The sequence below is a fragment of the Hemibagrus wyckioides genome, linkage group LG24 (assembly GCF_019097595.1).
Source record: "Hemibagrus wyckioides isolate EC202008001 linkage group LG24, SWU_Hwy_1.0, whole genome shotgun sequence".
Lineage (NCBI taxonomy): Eukaryota > Metazoa > Chordata > Actinopteri > Siluriformes > Bagridae > Hemibagrus > Hemibagrus wyckioides.
This window is the reverse complement of record NC_080733.1, coordinates 17956096-17976578: the sequence shown is the minus strand read 5'-3', so window position 1 is coordinate 17976578 and position 20483 is coordinate 17956096. Positions and strand designations below refer to the sequence as shown.

General features: G+C 40.5%; 1 protein-coding gene across 5 annotated transcripts in view; it reads left to right on the top strand.

The window, feature by feature from the left end:
• Window positions 1–223: 223 nt before the first annotated feature.
• Window positions 224–20483, top strand: part of hdac5 (histone deacetylase 5) — a 113452-nt gene continuing 93192 nt past the window's right edge. Inside the window, exons 1-3 of one of the 5 annotated variants that reach the window (XM_058377628.1) lie at window positions 224–468; window positions 17704–17792; window positions 20058–20254. In XM_058377628.1, the coding sequence (XP_058233611.1) occupies window positions 20233–20254 (22 nt within the window). In that variant the 5' untranslated portion in view covers window positions 224–468; window positions 17704–17792; window positions 20058–20232. Of the gene's footprint in view, window positions 469–3270; window positions 3345–17703; window positions 17793–19166; window positions 19189–20057; window positions 20255–20483 lie in introns of those variants that run through there. The other 4 variants (XM_058377627.1, XM_058377626.1, XM_058377630.1 and 1 more) reach the window with 4 other exon arrangements.

The window sequence follows — 20483 nt, the reverse complement described above, 5'->3', positions numbered from 1 at the left end:
ATATTTTTCCGCGCTCTGATTGGCCACTCGTAAAATGGATCGCGCAAATCCGGACGCAGGAGGCGGGACGCTTTCTCTAAGCCAATGAGCTGAGTGCGGACATCGGCAGCGCGCGCGGGGGGGGGGGGTGCTCGAGCGCGCTCTCGTCGCGTACTTGTGTACGTTCTTTCGGTCGTCTATTTTTAGAAGCCCACAATCGGGGGGCCCCCACGTGACACGGGGGAGTGACGTCACTAATGTTGTCGTCGGTTGAGGAGCCGCAAACATGGAGGAGGAGAGAGAGAGAAAGAGAGATAGAGTGAGAGAGAGCGCGCGCGCGAGAGAGACAGAGTTGTGCCCGGAAAAAAAAATGTTATACTTTTCTCCTTTAACGAAAAGCGATAAATGAGGAAGAAAGCGCGGCGGTGAAGGGAGGAAATAAAAGTGTTGCACGAGCTCTCCGGGAAAAAAAAGCCAAACAGTCTCCAGGTAAATGCATTTCTAATCAGTCATAATGACAGGTCTAGATGAATGTTTATAGATTTCCTCTGATTTCTGCCTTCTAAGAAAACTCTTCTGCCTCGGATCCGATCAGCGCCGAGAGCAGAAATGCGACCAAACTATTTATTTATTTATTTATTTATTTATTGCAGATTTATTTCCTTCGCCTGCTTAATGTCCAGGAGCTTGTCCATTTTTTCTCTCTAAACTGTCAGCTGCGTAGTTTTTGCCTTTAGAAAAAACACTGCAAGTTTTCCTTTCCCGAGGGCCGCATCCTTCACCTGCAACCTGTTCTGCTCAGCATTACAGAGAATATCAGGCGTTATGATGTGTGTTACGTGTGCTATAATGTCTCATTTCTTCTTAATCACTGCTCACACACACACACACACACACACACACAGCAGAATGATGTGTCACTGTTCTGAAGAATCAATGTACATCATATTTCTTCTCATCCTCTTCTAATCATGTCTTGCCTAATCACCAGGGATATGAGATGATGATGATGATGATGAATGTTGTATCATGTCTGGTGTCATCATGACTGGCAGAGAAACGTCGACGTGGATGTGTTAGTCGCTCCATTGAGTAGCTTTAACATTCATAGCTGTGCCGTGATTTATCTCCTTTCATTTTTTATTATTATTTTTTAGAAGTATCGTTGTACGCATCTCTGTATCCCTGCGTACTTTGTGTACATCACCAAGAACAAACCTCGAAGTCCACTAGAGGGCAGATCCGAGCCGAGACGCCGCTCTGCGTCAGGTTTCCGTGGCGACAGCGCTGAGCGAGCCGCTTAACCAGCTATCCGTCATCGTTATCTAGAAGCTCTAGAAGATTCCGCGAACGACGTTAAACTTTTCGCTTTTCCAGTTTTTGACAAGTTTGTTGTCCGTACGAAATGAATTTTCCGAAATCGTTTTGTTTTTATTTGTTTAGAATGGTTTATGAACACTTTTTAGTATAGATGAGTCGTGCTACACCGCCTACACGGGAACGACGCGCACGCAGTGAGGATATAATCCCAGTGTTGTGTACATCGATGTTTAAAGCTCAGAACACACCACGGTGATTAGCCCAAGGTTACGGAAACCTCTGCTCGCGTTAGCGATTGGAGCTGGGCGGCTGATGAACTTGAATAAAGTGAAGTTTATTTATTCGCCCAGAACTCTTATATTATCTAATATAATCGTCGTGTCTCGTTCTGATCGCTAAGATGGAACATTTTCTTTACGCTTCAGAACGTTAAAAGGAACGAGTTGGAACGAGAACTGAAGAGACGTCGGACCACGCGGCGCCGAGTCGGTCCCAGGAGTCGCTCGTTTGGATTTGTGGCTTTAGAGAATTGAGCACACCTTCATTCACGCCTTGTTGTTGCTGTAACCATGGCCATGAAGTCGCTCACGTACGAATCAACGAATCAGTGACTAAAAGTTTACAGATGTGGAAGTTTAGTGGTTAAGGTGTTGGACTACTGGTCAGAAAGTTGCAAGTTTGAATCCCAGGTCCACCAAGTTGTCTCTGCTGGGGCCCTGAGCAAGGCCCTTAACCCTCGATTGCTCAGTTGTGTAAAAAAATGAGATGTAGCGCTCCCAGGGATGAACTCGTTTAAAATCTAATTCTGCGCTCACACACACCGATTTTATCTCCTCTGCCATGTTGTGGTCAGTAAGCATTCCTACAGTGCTGCTGGTTGCCGTGGTGATAAAGTTTATCATTGCGTAGCTCAGCTAGCAGTCCAGGTCGCTTCTTGCAGCTAAAACGGAGCGTTCCGGAAAGGAGATTTTGGTGTTTGTGTCTAAATTCCAGCAGTGTTTATGTGCATCGTATCGTACGAGATGAAGGAGAAGCGGCGTGTGATCTTCGTCACGGATCAGGTCACTCAGTATTTGCTAGATGTATAAATGCAGCAAAAAAAGTCTTGAGATATTTAAATGAAGGAATGGTTGCAAAATAATGCATTTTAAATAGAAATGAAGTATTAGCTTCTTTATAAATCTCGTATATAAAGATTGATTCATCAAATTCTAGGCATTTATTTTTTTATTTATTTTATTATTGAATTGAATTGAATTTATTTATTTATTTTATTTTATTTATTTATTTAATATGAGTTTAGTTTCCTGGTTTATATTCTAGTGCTATTTTTCTTTAAATAATTTGATTTTGCAGTTTGTATAAATTCCCCCAGTACACATGGAGCTTGGTGTTATCGGTGTGTTTCGCTTGGACGTTTCAGAGTGTAGATGAACTCAGACTCCAGGCTCGGTGCTGACCAGGTCGCGTCTCCTTTTTCCAAGACAAGGAACTTTGCTTGACTAGAAAAGTTTTTTCTAGAAAGTCCCAATGCATGTGTTTTGTTATTTTATTTTATTTTTTGTAGGAAATGTCAGGTATTAGCTCAGGGCTGCCACTCAGCCATAAACATGACAGAGTGTGTGTGTGTGTGTGTGTGTGTGTGTGTGCGTACTGAAAACCTGTCCAACGAGCTTGTCTAACACACACACCTTCGTCTCCAAGACGACTTCTGAGAGCCGTTAGCTCCACCAGTCCAGGTTTCTGCGACACGGCCGTCTAAAAATATCGTAATAATAATAATAATACAATTCAGCATCACCTTGGCTTCTGTTTTGATTCCCGTCTGTTTCAGTTCTTTCTTTGGATATTTTCCGGCCCTGAAATTAGCTCCACCCCCAGCTGTTTATCATGGTTGCTTTAAAAAAAAAAGAAGAAGAATTTTTTCTCATTTTAGTACGTTTTTGTCCGTTTTTTCTTTTTTACTTATAGCTCCTCCCTCTGAACATTTGAGGAAAGGGATTGACCAATAGGACGCTGCGCTCGCTTTAAAGCCACTTTAAAAGGTGCTGCTGTATTTTCACTGTTGTTCACGTGTTGTGATGTCACAGGGAGGTGGTGGTGGTGTGCTGTAGTTTTCGTTGTCCAGCATTTTTTATTATTCTATCATTTTTTTTAGCATGTTTTTTTCCCTGGATGTAAACAGGAAGTAGAAATTTTCTTTCTTCAGAATTGTATCTGTTAGGGAGAGAGAGGGGGGGAGAGTGAGAGTGAGACAGACAGACAGACAGAGAGAGAGAGAGTGAGAGAGAGACAGATAGAGGGGGGGAGGGAGAGAGAGGGAGAGGGAGAGGGAGGGAGGGAGAGAGGAAGAGAGACAGATAGAGAGAGAGGGAGAGAGAGGGAGGTGTGGAATGCAGCAGTGTGGGTGAACCTGAATGTTTTGAAGCATCATACTAAAAAAAACAGATGTTACCTAGCGAGCGTGGTATGTTGACCTCTAACCCCATGATGCCCCACCCACCTTTTTTTTAACTCTACATTTCTAGGCTTTTGTGAGAAACCCTCCTAAATATGTGGTGCGTGTGTGTATATGTCTGTGGGTATTGTGTGTGTGTGTGTATATATGGTGTGTGTGTATGTGTGTATGTGTATATATGGTGTGTGTGCATGTGTGTGTGTGCATGTCTGTGGGTATTGTGTGTGTGTGTGTGTATGTGTATATATGGTGTGTGTGTGTATGTATGTGGTGTGTGTCCGGGTGTCTGTGTGTAAGTATTGTGTATGTGGCATGTGTGTGTGTCTGTGTGTATTGTGTGTGTGCATGTCTGTGGGTATTGTGTGTGTGTGTGTGTGTGTATGTGTATATATGGTGTGTGTGTGTATGTATGTGGTGTGTGTCCGGGTGTCTGTGTGTAAGTATTGTGTATGTGGCATGTGTGTGTGTCTGTGTGTATTGTGTGTGTGTGTGTATATATTTGTCAGGGCGGTGTTCAGCAGTGTCTCCGTGATGCGAGACTCGTTCAGGTGTGAGCTGTAATTAAATGCGGGTGCAGCATTAAGACTAATTAATGGGAGGGAACTGGAGGGTTTGGTCAGCGCTGAAGCAGTGTGAGAACCTGCACTGGCTCCTGACTCATTCACACACTCCACTCTGTGTCTTACTTAAACTGGGATTAGTTTCTTTATTTAATGTTTCGGAGGATTCGCCAGTTTCTCCACCCAGACTGCAGGTGATCTGGGATTCGCACCAGACCAGAGCTGGAATATGTGCTGGAAAGATCCGGAAATCTTTATTCAAAAATAGTTTTATTTTCAGCATCACAACATCTGATCATAACATATTCATGAGCTGGTTTTATTAACAAACAGATCCCAGGGAAAGAAGTTTGTCTGTCTGTCTATCTATCTGTCTGTCTGTCTGTCTGTCTGTCTATTTGTCTATCTATCTGTCTGTCTGTCTATTTATCTATCTTTCTATCATTGCTTAGAAACATTGTTAGACTGAAGACAGAAGGATTTCACGATTTTGCAATTTAAGAAATGAAGGTAAAATCACCCAAACTTTACGATATTTGGAGGATCCTGGAATTTAAGATTGACGCAGGTTTTCCACAGATTTGTTCCGAGGCGCGTCGTGTGACGTCATAACACGCTTTCAGCCGAATCCTTCTTCCCTTCACGTGTGCGGAACATGAGTACGTCTCTCAAAGTCATGACATACTTCACTGAGTCTCCAGTCTCAGTGAAGTTAATCAGAGAATACAACAACAACAAAAACACAGTGCAGTTTGTCACCATGAAGCGTTGAACACATTTAACCTGTAATAAATAAAAGTTAATGAATAGATCGCCAGGGATGCTCTTACCCCTGTTTATACCAGTGATACGAGCCAGCCATAGGCACCTGTGAGCTCATTCCTGCTGTATGTATGCTGTGTTCAAACTGTATGCCTTATGTTTGCTGTATGTGTACGGTATGTCTGCTGTGTGCATGTTGTATGTCTGCTGTATACTTGCTGTATGTATGCATGATGTATGTATGCTGTGTATATATGGTGTATGTATGCTGTGTATATATGGTGTATGTGTATTGTGTATATATGGTGTATGTATGCTGTGTATTTATGGTGTATGTGTATTGTGTATATATGGTGTATGTATGCTGTGTATATATGGTGTATGTATGCTGTGTATATATGGTGTATGTATGCTGTGTATATATGGTGTATGTATGCTGTGTATATATGGTGTATGTATGCTGTGTATATATGGTGTATGTATGCTGTGTATATATGGTGTATGTATGCTGTGTATATATGGTGTATGTATGCTGTGTATATATGGTGTATGTATGCTGTGTATATATGGTGTATGTATGCTGTGTATATATGGTGTATGTGTATTGTGTATATATGGTGTATGTATGCTGTGTATATATGGTGTATGTGTATTGTGTATATATGGTGTGTGTATGCTGTGTATATGTGGTGTATGTGTGTTGTGTATATATGGTGTATGTATGCTGTGTATATATGGTGTATGTGTGTTGTGTATATATGGTGTATGTATGCTGTGTATATATGGTGTATGTATGCTGTGTATATATATGGTGTATGTGTACTGTGTATATATGGTGTATGTATGCTGTGTGTATATATGGTGTATGTGTACTGTGTATATATGGTGTATGTGTACTGTGTATATATGGTGTATGTGTACTGTGTATATATGGTGTATGTGTACTGTGTATATATGGTGTATGTATGCTGTGTGTATATATGGTGTATGTATGCTGTGTATATATGGTGTATGTATGCTGTGTATATATGGTGTATGTATGCTGTGTATATATGGTGTATGTATGCTGTGTGTATATATGGTGTATGTGTATTGTGTATATATGGTGTATGTATGCTGTGTGTATATATGGTGTATGTGTATTGTGTATATATGGTGTATGTATGCTGTGTATATATGGTGTATGTATGCTGTGTATGTATGGTGTATGTATGCTGTGTATATATGGTGTATGTATGCTGTGTATATATGGTGTATGTATGCTGTGTGTATATATGGTGTATGTATGCTGTGTATATATGGTGTATGTATGCTGTGTATATATGGTGTATGTATGCTGTGTATATATGGTGTATGTATGCTGTGTATATGTGGTGTATGTATGCTGTGTATATATGGTGTATGTATGCTGTGTATTTATGGTGTATGTATGCTGTGTATATATATGGTGTATGTGTATTGTGTATATATGGTGTATGTATGCTGTGTATATGTGGTGTATGTATGCTGTGTATATGTGGTGTATGTATGCTGTGTATATGTGGTGTATGTATGCTGTGTATATATGGTGTATGTATGCTGTGTATATGTGGTGTATGTATGCTGTGTATATATATGGTGTATGTGTATTGTGTATATATGGTGTATGTATGCTGTGTATATATGGTGTATGTGTATTGTGTATATATGGTGTATGTATGCTGTGTGTATATATGGTGTATGTGTATTGTGTATATATGGTGTATGTATGCTGTGTATATATGGTGTATGTATGCTGTGTATATATGGTGTGTGTGTATTGTGTATATATGGTGTATGTATGCTGTGTATATATGGTGTATGTATGCTGTGTATATATGGTGTATGTGTATTGTGTATATATGGTGTATGTATGCTGTGTATATATGGTGTATGTGTATTGTGTATATATGGTGTATGTATGCTGTGTATATATGGTGTATGTATGCTGTGTATATATGGTGTGTGTGTATTGTGTATATATGGTGTATGTATGCTGTGTATATATGGTGTATGTATGCTGTGTGTATATATGGTGTATGTGTATTGTGTATATATGGTGTATGTATGCTGTGTATATATGGTGTATGTATGCTGTGTATATATGGTGTATGTATGCTGTGTATATATGGTGTATGTATGCTGTGTATATATGGTGTATGTGTACTGTGTATATATGGTGTATGTGTATTGTGTATATATGGTGTATGTATGCTGTGTATATGTGGTGTATGTGTGTTGTGTATATATGGTGTATGTATGCTGTGTATATGTGGTGTATGTGTATTGTGTATATATGGTGTATGTATGCTGTGTATATATGGTGTATGTATGCTGTGTATATATGGTGTATGTGTATTGTGTATATATGGTGTATGTATGCTGTGTATATGTGGTGTATGTATGCTGTGTATATGTGGTGTATGTATGCTGTGTATATGTGGTGTATGTGTATTGTGTATATATGGTGTATGTATGCTGTGTATATATGGTGTATGTATGCTGTGTATATATGGTGTGTGTATGCTGTGTATATATGGTGTGTGTATGCTGTGTATATGTGGTGTATGTATGCTGTGTATATATGGTGTGTGTGTATTGTGTATATATGGTGTATGTATGCTGTGTATATATGGTGTATGTATGCTGTGTATATATGGTGTATGTATGCTGTGTGTATATATGGTGTATGTATGCTGTGTGTATATATGGTGTATGTATGCTGTGTATATGTGGTGTATGTGTATTGTGTATATATGGTGTATGTATGCTGTGTATATGTGGTGTATGTGTATTGTGTATATATGGTGTATATATGCTGTGTGTATATATGGTGTATGTATGCTGTGTGTATATATGGTGTATGTATGCTGTGTATATATGGTGTATGTATGCTGTGTATATATGGTGTATGTGTACTGTGTATATATGGTGTATGTATGCTGTGTATATATGGTGTGTGTATGCTGTGTATATGTGGTGTATGTATGCTGTGTATATATGGTGTATGTATGCTGTGTATATATGGTGTATGTATGCTGTGTATATATGGTGTATGTATGCTGTGTATATATGGTGTATGTATGCTGTGTATATATGGTGTATGTATGCTGTGTATATATGGTGTATGTGTACTGTGTATATATGGTGTATGTATGCTGTGTGTATATATGGTGTATGTATGCTGTGTGTATATATGGTGTATGTATGCTGTGTGTATATATGGTGTATGTATGCTGTGTATATATGGTGTATGTATGCTGTGTATATATGGTGTATGTATGCTGTGTATATATGGTGTATGTATGCTGTGTATATATGGTGTATGTATGCTGTGTATATATGGTGTATGTATGCTGTGTATATATGGTGTATGTATGCTGTGTATATATGGTGTATGTATGCTGTGTATATATGGTGTATGTATGCTGTGTATATATGGTGTATGTATGCTGTGTGTATATATGGTGTATGTATGCTGTGTATATATGGTGTATGTATGCTGTGTGTATATATGGTGTATGTATGCTGTGTGTATATATGGTGTATGTATGCTGTGTATATATGGTGTATGTATGCTGTGTGTATATATGGTGTATGTATGCTGTGTATATATGGTGTATGTATGCTGTGTGTATATATGGTGTATGTATGCTGTGTATATATGGTGTATGTATGCTGTGTATATATGGTGTATGTATGCTGTGTATATATGGTGTATGTATGCTGTGTATATATGGTGTATGTATGCTGTGTATATATGGTGTATGTATGCTGTGTATATATGGTGTATGTATGCTGTGTGTATATATGGTGTGTGTATGCTGTGTGTATATGGTGTATGTATGCTGTGTATATATGGTGTATGTATGCTGTGTGTATATATGGTGTGTGTATGCTGTGTATATATGGTGTATGTATGCTGTGTGTATATGGTGTATGTATGCTGTGTATATATGGTGTATGTATGCTGTGTATATATGGTGTATGTATGCTGTGTGTATATGGTGTATGTATGCTGTGTATATATGGTGTATGTATGCTGTGTATATATGGTGTATGTATGCTGTGTATATATGGTGTGTGTATGCTGTGTATATATGGTGTATGTATGCTGTGTATATATGGTGTATGTATGCTGTGTGTATATGGTGTATGTATGCTGTGTATATATGGTGTATGTATGCTGTGTGTATATGGTGTATGTATGCTGTGTATATATGGTGTATGTATGCTGTGTGTATATATGGTGTGTGTATGCTGTGTGTATATGGTGTATGTATGCTGTGTATATATGGTGTATGTATGCTGTATGCATATGGTGTATGTATGCTGTATGCATGCTGTATTTAGGTTAGGGTTTCTGGGAATTTTCAAGGCTGGAAACTTTCCATGGGAATATTTAGGAATAAATTTGCAAAATTGCAGTAATTGTTATCCTATAACAGGGAACTTAAATGTAGTTGAAAAAAAAGTCTTGCAGTATAATCTTGGTTAAAACGAGCAGATTTACTGCAATTTCAGTCAAATTTCTCCCCTGTATATTCCTCCATCACATGCACACAGCACTGCAGGGCAACTGAGGCCACGCCTCCACATGCACTCTGCATTCCTCCCTAACATGCACTGGTCATTTCTTGAACCCTGCACACAAAATAAAGTCTATCTTGATGAGCAGTCATGTAAATGACAAATATTACATACATTTATATCTAAAACTTTCTTGTGCTGTGTAAGCTATTATGCAACAAAATATGACCATTGTAAAAACAAATACACTCACTGGGAAAACATTTAAAAACATTTAGGTTTAACACTGTCTGAAAAAGACCACAATCCCCCTTTTTTATGAGGGATGCTTTGGTTTTACAGCAAACATAAGGAAATATTTCTAACATTTATGCTTTTGTGTTGTTCAATAAAAGAATGAATTAAAGTTCTACTTATAGTTAAATTAAAAATCACATTTATGCGTTAGTTCGCCTGCATGTCAGCTTATGACCGAACAAAATGTTTATATTTATTTTTTTATATACAGTTTGTCAATTTCCCCAAATTTCTAAATAATTTCAATAAATTCCCAATGACTCCTGTAAATTCCCATAAATTCTCATAATTTCCCTTAAATTCTCGTAAATTCCCATTAATTCCCATAAACATACGTTTCCACATACGTACATACGTTTCCAACTTGGAATACTTCTAAATTTCCTGAGATGAGGTTCCCATGGAAATTTACTGGACATTTTCCACCCCATTGCAAGCCTAATTTAGGTGTTTTGGAGGACGCAGGTGATGCCTTCACTCTTCACTCTCTCCAGTTGGTGTCTGAGCGGGAATCATTATGTCACCAAATTTCCCTCTGTGTGTTTTTTCACTTTGGAAAGCTGTTCATGAATCAGACTTGACGTGACATGCAGCAGGAGTTAAAGTGTTATATGCTGAATTTCTAATATAAAATAAAGCCTGGTGAGACCGGCCATGCTGTATGGTTTAGAGGCAGTGTCACTTAGGAAGAGAGCTGGAGGTAGCAGAGCTGTATATGAGGAATAAATGAGGATATGAAGGTAGTGGGTGCAAGTGTTGAGGATGGAGAAGATAGGGATAGGTGGAGAGAGATGATTCGCTGTGGCCACCCCTGAAGGGAAAAGCAGAAAGAAGAAGAAGAAAATAAAGCCTGAGAAAAAGTTGAACTGATCCCATAGCAATAGTGATGATTTCAGAGACGTCCCATTTATCCCCTGTGAATTCGGTTCGATGGTGAGAGAATTTTAACAGCGAACATCTGAGTGTGATTTCGAAGCGTTCTTTTCAGTCTGATGCGGACATTTCTGAAGAAGCGTGTGATTGAGCAAAATCTCACCAGGAAGCAGAGGGGAGATGTGAGAGAGACCAGATGTTTACACGTCTAGACGTCGTCCCCGGTTCTAGATCGGCTCTCCTGTTACTCTCTCTCTCACATACTCTGTGTGTGTGTGTGTGTGTGTGTGTGCAGGAAATTCAGGATGTAGAGCTGCTATAATTGTGAGTAGTAACTTTCAGCTTTTCTGTGACCAGAAGGTGTGAAAGACCTCGAGCTGAGCAGACGGAGATAAAACGCACAAAGCTGCACGCTTTTTTGTGTTTGTTATTTTAACTTTTAACTTACATGTCCGATGTCTAATGAAACATCCCCAATTAAAAACAACACGGGTCGTCTGTTAGTCAAACTCGCTAGTTAGCTGGCTAAGGAAGTAAAGAAAAGCTCGTGAAACTGTTCAGCTGTTTGAGGCTGTTCAGCCCGCTAGCTAGCTAGATAAGACGGAATTTCTAGCTAGCTGACTGTTCATTGCTCGCCATATCGTCCTGGATAGCCTACAGTCACGTTCTGATGTGTTCCCGGATTGTGTTTGATTTTAAATTTTTTTCCCCCGGAGATTAACGCTGTACGTTTTTGGACGTTCCGGTGGTGTAGCGCGGCAGCGAGCGACGGAACCGTCAAGAGAAGGAAGCAAAAGGAAATACGTCCCTGCTGTTTAGAGATGATTAATGCAGAAGTTGGGATAAACTTGGAGAACCATGGGGAAATCTGTGTTATTTAGTGTGTGTGTGTGTGTGTGTGTGTGTAGCTCAGTGTGTTGGCTATAAGGTGAAAGTCATTTTATTTGTCCTGTGTTTCTGCAGTGCGATGCAGGACAGTGCAGTGGTGTGTGTGTGTGTGTGTGTGTGTGTACTGCAGACTTTACAGACTCAGGGGACTGGTGGAGGACACTCTCTTTCTCTCCCTCTCTCTCTCTCTTTCTCTCTCCTCTTAGAGTGTGTGTGTGTTTGTTTGGGCTCTTGCCATACCTCCATAGTACAACACAGAGACATAACGATCTGCAGTTCCTCTGACACACACACACACACACACACACACACACACAAACAGACCAAAAAGAAGTTTGTACACAGTGAAAGCAGTGGGATTGCAGAAGGGCATTGGTGGGCGTGTCTAATTTGCATATTCATGCATATTCATAGTGCAGAGTATTTTTAAGGCTATGCGTATTTCCAGACGTTAGTGTGCCACTTTTTTCTTTATAGATTAGTTTAAAACGGTACAAACCTACACCTTTAGAGAAATTTGAACCGCGAGTAAACATTTATGCGTTGTTGTTAAAAGTCTTTCGGAAGAGTTTTATTTTCAGCACCGCTGCTCGGTGAGAGCTTCGTCATCCCGCAGTGGACGTCCTGGGTTGCTAAGCAGCAGCGGTCACCTGGTTGAGGGACATCATGTCCCACTTTACTCCCCCGAGCTGTATTGTCCATGTCCACACACACACACACACTTCCCCTGCGGCGTCCTGCTGTGCAGCGTGAGGTCAAACAGCAGCAGCTCTTCAAAGCGGCGCTCTATTTTAATCACGGCTTGCGCGTCATTAGGCCAGCGCTGGCCCGAGTTTTCCGGCCCGACCCGGGCGGCGCTCAGACACGTCTTAAATACACTGTTAGCGACGAGACATCCCATAATTCCTGTGAACAGTTTCTCACCAGCCAGCCTGCAGGGTTACACTTAAAACTGTACGGAGCCATGAGTAACGTTACATTCAGCTAAAACCTGTCATTATCACACACACACACACACACAGAGCTGCGCTCATCAAGCACAATAATCACTCTGTTAATGGTGATTAATAGTCGAGTGATTATTCATCACATGATTATTAATATTTTCACAGTTTAACCACATAATTAATGAACATGTTATTACCAGTCATGTTATTAATAGCCATGTTATTACTAGTCATGTTAATATTTAGTCATGTTGTGTTAATAATGCTCATTTATTTATTTATAGTGATGCTTATCATTTTTGTCAGTAATGTCACTTAATGTATAAGTTTATACAAAATGATCAGTTCATGTTATTAATACTTCCTTATATTATTAATAACATTCATTAATGTTGATATTAACACATTATGAGTAGTCATAGTAGTAGGTCTGTTCCGGATCTGTGCTGGGGTTCTTAAAGAGAGTTCCAAAAGTACTGTGTGGTTCCTGTACACGTGAGTTCAGGAACTGTGTAGATCCTGTTCAGGAGAGTTCTCAAGAATTCTGTAGTTCCTGTTCTGGTTCCCATGCCTGTGTGGTTCCTGTTCTTGAACTCTGTAGTTCCTGTTCTAGAGAGTTCAGGAACTGTGTTCTTCCTGTTCAGGGGAGTTCAGGAACTGTGTAGTTCTTGTTCAGGGGAGTTCAGGAACTGTGTAGTTCTTGTTAAGGGGAGTTCAGGAACTGTGTAGTTCCTGTTCAGGGGAGTTCAGGAACTGTGTAGTTCTTGTTTAGATTTTGGCACCTCTTTCAGAAGGTTCTGGAACACAGCTGTAAGAACAGTACCCACTGCTGTTTAGCAATTTAGAAAGTTAATGTTGGGTATCTAGGCATTTAGCAGCCTGGTTACCATGACAACAGGCCTCTGTTTGTGACCATAGTTACCATGTATTTTATCATGCTATTTTCTTCGTCATTGCAGTATTTTACATGTATTTTTAGATGTAGCCATGGAGAAGCTGGAGCTCACATCAATTAGAAAAAAGAAAGAAGGCATCTTTGCCCCTCGTTTCCTGCCGAGGCTCACGCAGACGCCATAGTCACGCTGGTCCTCTGTAGATTTTCTCTCTGTAGATGGAGAACAAAAACCCTGCGTGTGAAGTTGCACCTGATGTGGTCAGCATTTCTGTTACAGCTTCAGGAATGTAAAAAAGTGTCTGGTGCTGCGTGGTCGCTCCGGCGCTGTCGTTCATAACGCTGTGCGATTGTCCATCTGGATGCTGCGTCGCTGAGTCACTCCATCTACACTGCAGACGCAAAACGTCCCTCCTGCTGCGTCACTGTCCGTCATTTAACACCGAGCGCGACGTGAAGCAGACATGGACTGACAGACACGCACATGCTCATCTGCCACTTTCACATCTGCCGAGTTCTCGCACAATTTGAAGATCAATCCCTGACTTTTAAAAGATAACCGCTCAGATATACGACCAGAAAGAAGAGCATCGCTCAGTAATTGTTGCATCTTATAAATAAAGGATCGTTATTGGAAGTGTGCGCTTTTACATGGCAGGAAGATTGTAATATTACAAACTTGGTACTGTCGAAAAAAAAAGGACAGTGAGTCGTTTGGGATCGAGTCAAATGATTTGACTCACTGAAATGCAATATTTAGTGCTTTTCATAAATATATAAACATTTTATTTGTACTGCCTGCAATTTCACATGATAGTAGGATTTTAGCCTTAAACGTTAGTGAGTCGTAAAGGAGCCGAGTCAAATGATTTGACTCACTGAAAGTCACTCTGTAAAGAATTATTGTTGCGTCTTTTAAACATATAAACGTGTTACAGGCAGTAAGTGCACTCTCAGATTAGTCTTTTGGGATCTGAGAGATAAAAATGAATCGTTTGGGATTTGATGAGTCAACTCAGATTGGTGAGCTGAGTCAAATGATTTGACTCACCGAAACTCACTCTGTAACCTCGATATTTAGTGCTTTTTATAAATATAGCAACATGTTACTTGCACTGCATGCACTTACACATGACGGTAGGATTGTAGCCTTAAACGTTAGTGCTGTGTAGAAAAATGTCGTAAAGGAGTTGATTCAGATTGGTGAGCTGAGTCAAATGATTTGACTCACTGAAACTCACTCAGTGAACAATAATTGTTGTGCATCTTTTAAACATAACATGTTAAAGGGAGTATGTGCACTCTCGGATTAGATGTTTGGGATCCTGAAAAGTCGTTTGGGATCTGAGAGATATAGGATTTTGATGCGTCGACTCAGATTGGTGAGCCAAGTCAAATGATTTGACTCACCGAAACTCACTCCGAAAACAATAATTGTTGTGCGTTTTTCTAATATATAAACATGTTACTTTGGAGGGGTGTGCACTTTCACATGACATGAAGATTAAGCCTTAAGCATTATGTGTAAACAAAATGTCAGTGAGTCATTTAGGAGATGAAGGAGTCGACTCAGATTGTTGAGCTGAGTCAAAGGATTTGACTCGCTGAAACGAGGCGCCATTCCCATTGCTCGTGTAAACACAAGGCAACAACAACATCAGTGTCCTTTACTTAACTAGTTTAATTACAGCGTAGAGATGGCAGTGATCCTGCAAACATCTGTGCAGAGTAGAAAAAATCTAGTGGATTTTGGAAAAGGATTTTATTTTTGGAAGTGGAAATGTTTACATGTAAAAAGACGCTCAGATTTTGATTGGTGAGATTTATTTGATCAGAATTCTACTCCATTATGTGTATTTACCTTTCGTTTACCTTTCGTTGAATGCACACTCGGTAGTTAAAGAAAACTCTATCAGATGCAGAAGATTTGGATATGGGGATCAGGAAAGGATCATCGCTAATTAGAAGTTATGAAAATATTTTTCTTTTTTTCCAGGAGAACAGATTTCCAGTGGAACTGATTTTGGGGTTTCTAGCTATGAATCAGTGTTGTATGTATTTTGTGGATTTCCTGTAGAGTTTTCTTACGGTCATCCATTTCCTCTGTCACATCTTCCTCTTCCTTCTGGTGGCTGCACGAATGAGTTCATGAAATCACAGACTTCGCTCGCGGAATTTCGAAATGCTCTTTCCAAACTAGGAGGAAATAGAAATTTAACATTTGAGTGAAAATATAAGTTGAGATTTTTAGCCTCTAGGTGGTCCAGTGGCAGGATCCTGCACTCTCATACTGGGCAGGGCGCTAGCCTGTTCAGGTGAGTTCAGGAATTGTAAAGTTCTTGTTCAGGTGAGTTCAGGAATTGTGAAGTTCTTGTTCAGGTGAGTTCAGGAATTGTATAGTTCCTGTTCAGAAGAGTTCAGGAACTGTGTAGTTCAGAGTTCAGGAAGAGTGTGCATGCGTAAAAGCTGTGCTGAACCGGAACATGTTGACCAAATGATCCACTGTGGCGACTCCAAAACAGGGAGCAGCCGAAAGAACAACAACATAAGTTTAGATTCATATAACATTCTCTCTGAATCTGTTATTTTCCTCGTTTTTCCCGTCCCTCCTTAGCGGCGTGGAGGTTTATATCTTGTGCTCCGTGTGAACCGCCGCTGATTTATTCCTTCTGGCTGCTAGCTCACGCTGGGCTTTGGGAATCTTCACGCAGTTTAACGTTATTAACCGCCCCTGATGTAATAATCTCCTTCACGGTGTAACTAATCAGATTGGGATTTACAATCAGGACTGAACCGCTAAACAAGTCCACTAGCTGTAGTTTCACACGCTCGGTTACTTACTCGCTTTAAACCCGCCATTCCATCAGCTAGCGAACGCAGTTACATGTTATCACATCACACTGAGCTTCTTTTCCAGCAGTTAGCTGGAGGATCTGCTGCTGTTTATGGAACAATCAGAATCTGTGTTTCCGTAAATCTGTGCATGTTTATCTTTAGACTTTTTTTTACTTTTTATATTATATTTATATATTAATGTTGCTCTTTTCCCAATTTTCAGATATTAGCGTTCTTTTCACCTCAGAGAGAGGAGGATTTTTATTAGAGATAGCAGCTGATTGGTTTTTTTTTCTACTAAAATGTTAATGTTAAGGTTTTTTTGTTAGTTTTTGAAACGTTTTTTCAATTCACACAATATGGTAATTTAGTTATTAGTAAATATTATATAAAAACTGATTACAGTATACAGAAAAAATAATCCCAATATGTAAATGTTTCCAGTTCCAAAAAAAAAGGTTTCTCTTCCAAATCTACTCCAGCATTCCCAGTTCACAGAATTCCCACATTCTTATGATCCCAGTTTACTCATTTCCCAGCTCCCAGTTCCAGTGCCTTCAGTTTTCCTTTCCTTACATTCCCGGTTTCATATAATTCCCAATTCTGAATATTCCCAGTTGCCTACATTTCCATATCCCCAAGTTCCCATTCCCAGTATGCACTCAGTTATTAAAGTTCCCAGTTCTCTGTATTTCTAGTATTTCCTGTTCCTTGCATTTCTAGCTTCCTATAACTCCCAACTCTCAGTGCTTCTAAAATTCCCAGATTCCCCTGCACTGTTTCCTGTTCCTATCTTTTGTTTGCAGTTCTATATATTCCCAATTCTCCATGTTCCCAGTTTCCAGTATGGCCAGTTCCAGATGTTTCCAGCTTCTATAGCCCTGGTTTCACGTATACTCAGTTTTCTGTGTGAACATGCTCAGTGTTTTGAGAATATTCTGGAGAACACTGTTTTCCAAAAATCTTCAAAACTTGTGCGCGCACACACACACACACACACAAACACACACATACACACAAATTATCCTGAGACATTTGTCCAGTTCCGTAAAATTTCTGAATCACCGCTCAGCTTCTCAGACTTTGCAAAAGTGGGAATAAGCCGAGGTGGATGGGAATCCTTGAACAATGTGGAGTTATTTGTGACTCGGGGCAGTGGAAGTGGAAACACAAGGTCAGCAGGCAGTCGGTCAATGGCAGGAACTTCCCCGTTTTTAGGGCAGGAAGTGTTGTGATTGAGTTGACATGAGGGATCCTGGAGGTACTTCCTCTCTCTCAGGGTGTGTGTGTGTGTGTGTGTGTGTGTGTGTGTGTGTGTGTGTGTGTGTGTGTGTGTGTGTGTAGTTACATGCTGTGTCCAGCAGGTGAGGACAGAGGACACGGAGGGAGAGGAAACGGACAGATCCCAAAGCATGCTTCCTCTTCCAGCCCTGGTGTGTTGCTCATCAAAGCAGACGTTGAACCAAGAGCCAGGAATTTTTCCAGCTGTATTTGAGGAATTATTTTTTTTTTTTTGGTTTCTTTTCTCAGAGGTGTTCATGCTGTACTCATTCCACCTTTACAGGTTTAGAGCAGGAAGCAGAAATGATTCGTTTTGTAAAAAGAAGTTTGTAATTTAATATAATTTGTAGATAATTTCTCACCTTCTGACAGTTCCACACGTTCCCAGATCTCTAGTTTCCTCACATGGCTTTGTTTACGGGATCTGTATGTTCCCAGTTCCGTGTTCCCATTTCTCTGTTTCCAGTTTCTCATATTTCCAGTTGCTTATGCACTCAGTTCCCAATGTTCCCATTATACTCAGTACTCAGTTCAGTATGTTCCAGTTCTCTGTGTTTTAAATATCACAAGTTCCATATGTTCCCTGTTTCATATGTACCCCGTTCTCTGTGTTAGGAAATGCCAAACATCCCAATTCCCAGTATTCTCCCATTCCAGTCTTCCACAAATTTCCTTTTTACTAATTTCCTGTGTTTCCAATACCCTGTATTTCTAATTCCATATATTCCCAGTTTCCTATATTTCTAGTTCCTCGGACTATAGTCTCAATTCCCTGTGTTTTCAGTTCTCTGTGTTACCATTTTCTTGTGTCCCAAGTTGGCTATATTCCCAGTTTCCTATATTCCTGGTTCCTTGTTTTTCCAGTTCTCAGTGTTCCTGGTTCCCTGTATTCCTAGTTTCCTGTGTTCTTAATTCCCTCAATTCCCAGTTTCCTATATTTTTAGTTTCCTGTGTTTGCAGTTCCCGGTCTTTCCAGTTCTCAGTGTTTCTGGTTCCCTGAGTTCCCAGTTTCCTGTGTCCCCAGTTTTCTATATTCCCGGTTTCCTATATTCTTAGTTCCCTGTCTTCCCATTTCCCCGTGTTCCCGATCCCCAGTGTTCCCGGTCCCCAGTGTTCCTTATTTCCTGTGTTACCAGTTTTTTGTATTCCCAGTTTCATATATTCCCAGTTCCATGTGTTCCCAGTGTTCCTGATTCCCTATGTTCCCAGTTCCCTGTGTTCCTACTTTCCTATGTTACCAGTTCCCTGTGTTCCTAGTTCCCCATGTTTCCGGTTTATACTGTTCCCATTTACCAATATTCCCAGTTTTCTTTGTTTCTAGATATCTATGTTCCCTATATTCCCAGTTTCCAGTTCTGGGTATGAATCTTCATGCATTTATTATTACAGATTTGAATTATTTTTTATTCAGGAGATGTTTTTTTGTTTCTATCTACATGACTCACCTCTTTTGCCTCAGCTCTGAAAGCCCCTCCTGTTGAATATTCCGACACTCGCAGGTCCTTTCGCATAGCCAGCGAGCAGCAGATGAGTAAATGTAAATGTCAGGTGGGTTTTAGCTGTCATAAGCATCTGTATATTTATGCGTTTATTTATTTATATATTTTCGGTCTGAGGCTTTTTTTTTCTGTATGGTTCGACGTCAAAGGGCTTTTCGGCGTCGGTCATTTACAAGAGAGCGTCTACAAACGCCCCCCTCTCGGCCGAGGCCGTCGGGAGTCTGGCGGGCAGCGTGGGTAATGTAGTACGTGCAGGAGCTTGCTAGGCAGCGTGGGTATTGTAGCACGGCGCTCTCAGCGGAGAGAGAGAGAGAGCGAGCCAGGCCGCGTGACTCATCCCATTAACGGCTCTCTGGCTGCGTTTAGGCGGAGGTGAAGCCGCTACACCTCCTCAGTACAGACCGAGCTGCTGTCACTCCTCTCACTCTCACTGCAGCTCTGTCTCCCGTCTCTCATCCACAACCGCACAATAGTCCAGCCAGCCGAATGTCTGCTGCTGTGCTACACGGTGGGAAAACCGCATGAGCCCAGAATAAAAGACAAACACCTGTGTGTGTGTGTGTGCGCGCGCTAGTTTTTCTTCACAAGCTTTTATCGCTTTATCTTCCTCTCCGTTTCTGTCTTTATTGACCTTATGTTTTTATTTTTTGTCTAACTAGAAGCAGTGTCATAGCATGACACAAAGTGTTCCTTTGCTTAACATGAATTTTGTGCTTAGCAACAGTAACTAGGCATGGGCGGAGCCTAGGATCAGTCACTTAGTGCTGATGATCAGTGTCCTTCCTTTTCATTGGATCACGTGCCAGTTGTTTTCCAATTAGTATTCAGATCCTCAACATCCTCAGCTGATGAGTGGATTGAGTTTGTTTGTTTGTTACAAAAATCAGAACTTTCCTGTTTCCTTTGTGCTTTTTGCAGTGTGGGACCATCACAGCTGCTCTACTTAGATCTGCCGTCATGGCTGACAGCGAGGACCCACTCTAGAACCCCTTGCCTTCCAGATCAAACACACACACACGTACGCACACATACTCCCTCTGGAGATTGTCCTCACCTGCCGGAGAACAGACGTGTGGAGGTGGACGTGAGATCCATGAATTCATCCAACACTCCAGGTGAGACTCTTTCACTCTTTCTGCTGCTGTCAGCGCACTTCCTCTCTTCCCTGATAAGTGCTTTCGGTCAGCTGGATATTTAAACAAGGAGATCCCAATGAACCTCTGGAGATCTTGAAGACATTCCATAGATCCAGAGGAGATCCCATTGATCCTGAGGACATTCCATAGATCCAGTGGATCTAATAGATCCCAGAGAGATTACACATCCCAGACAGATCCAGTGGAT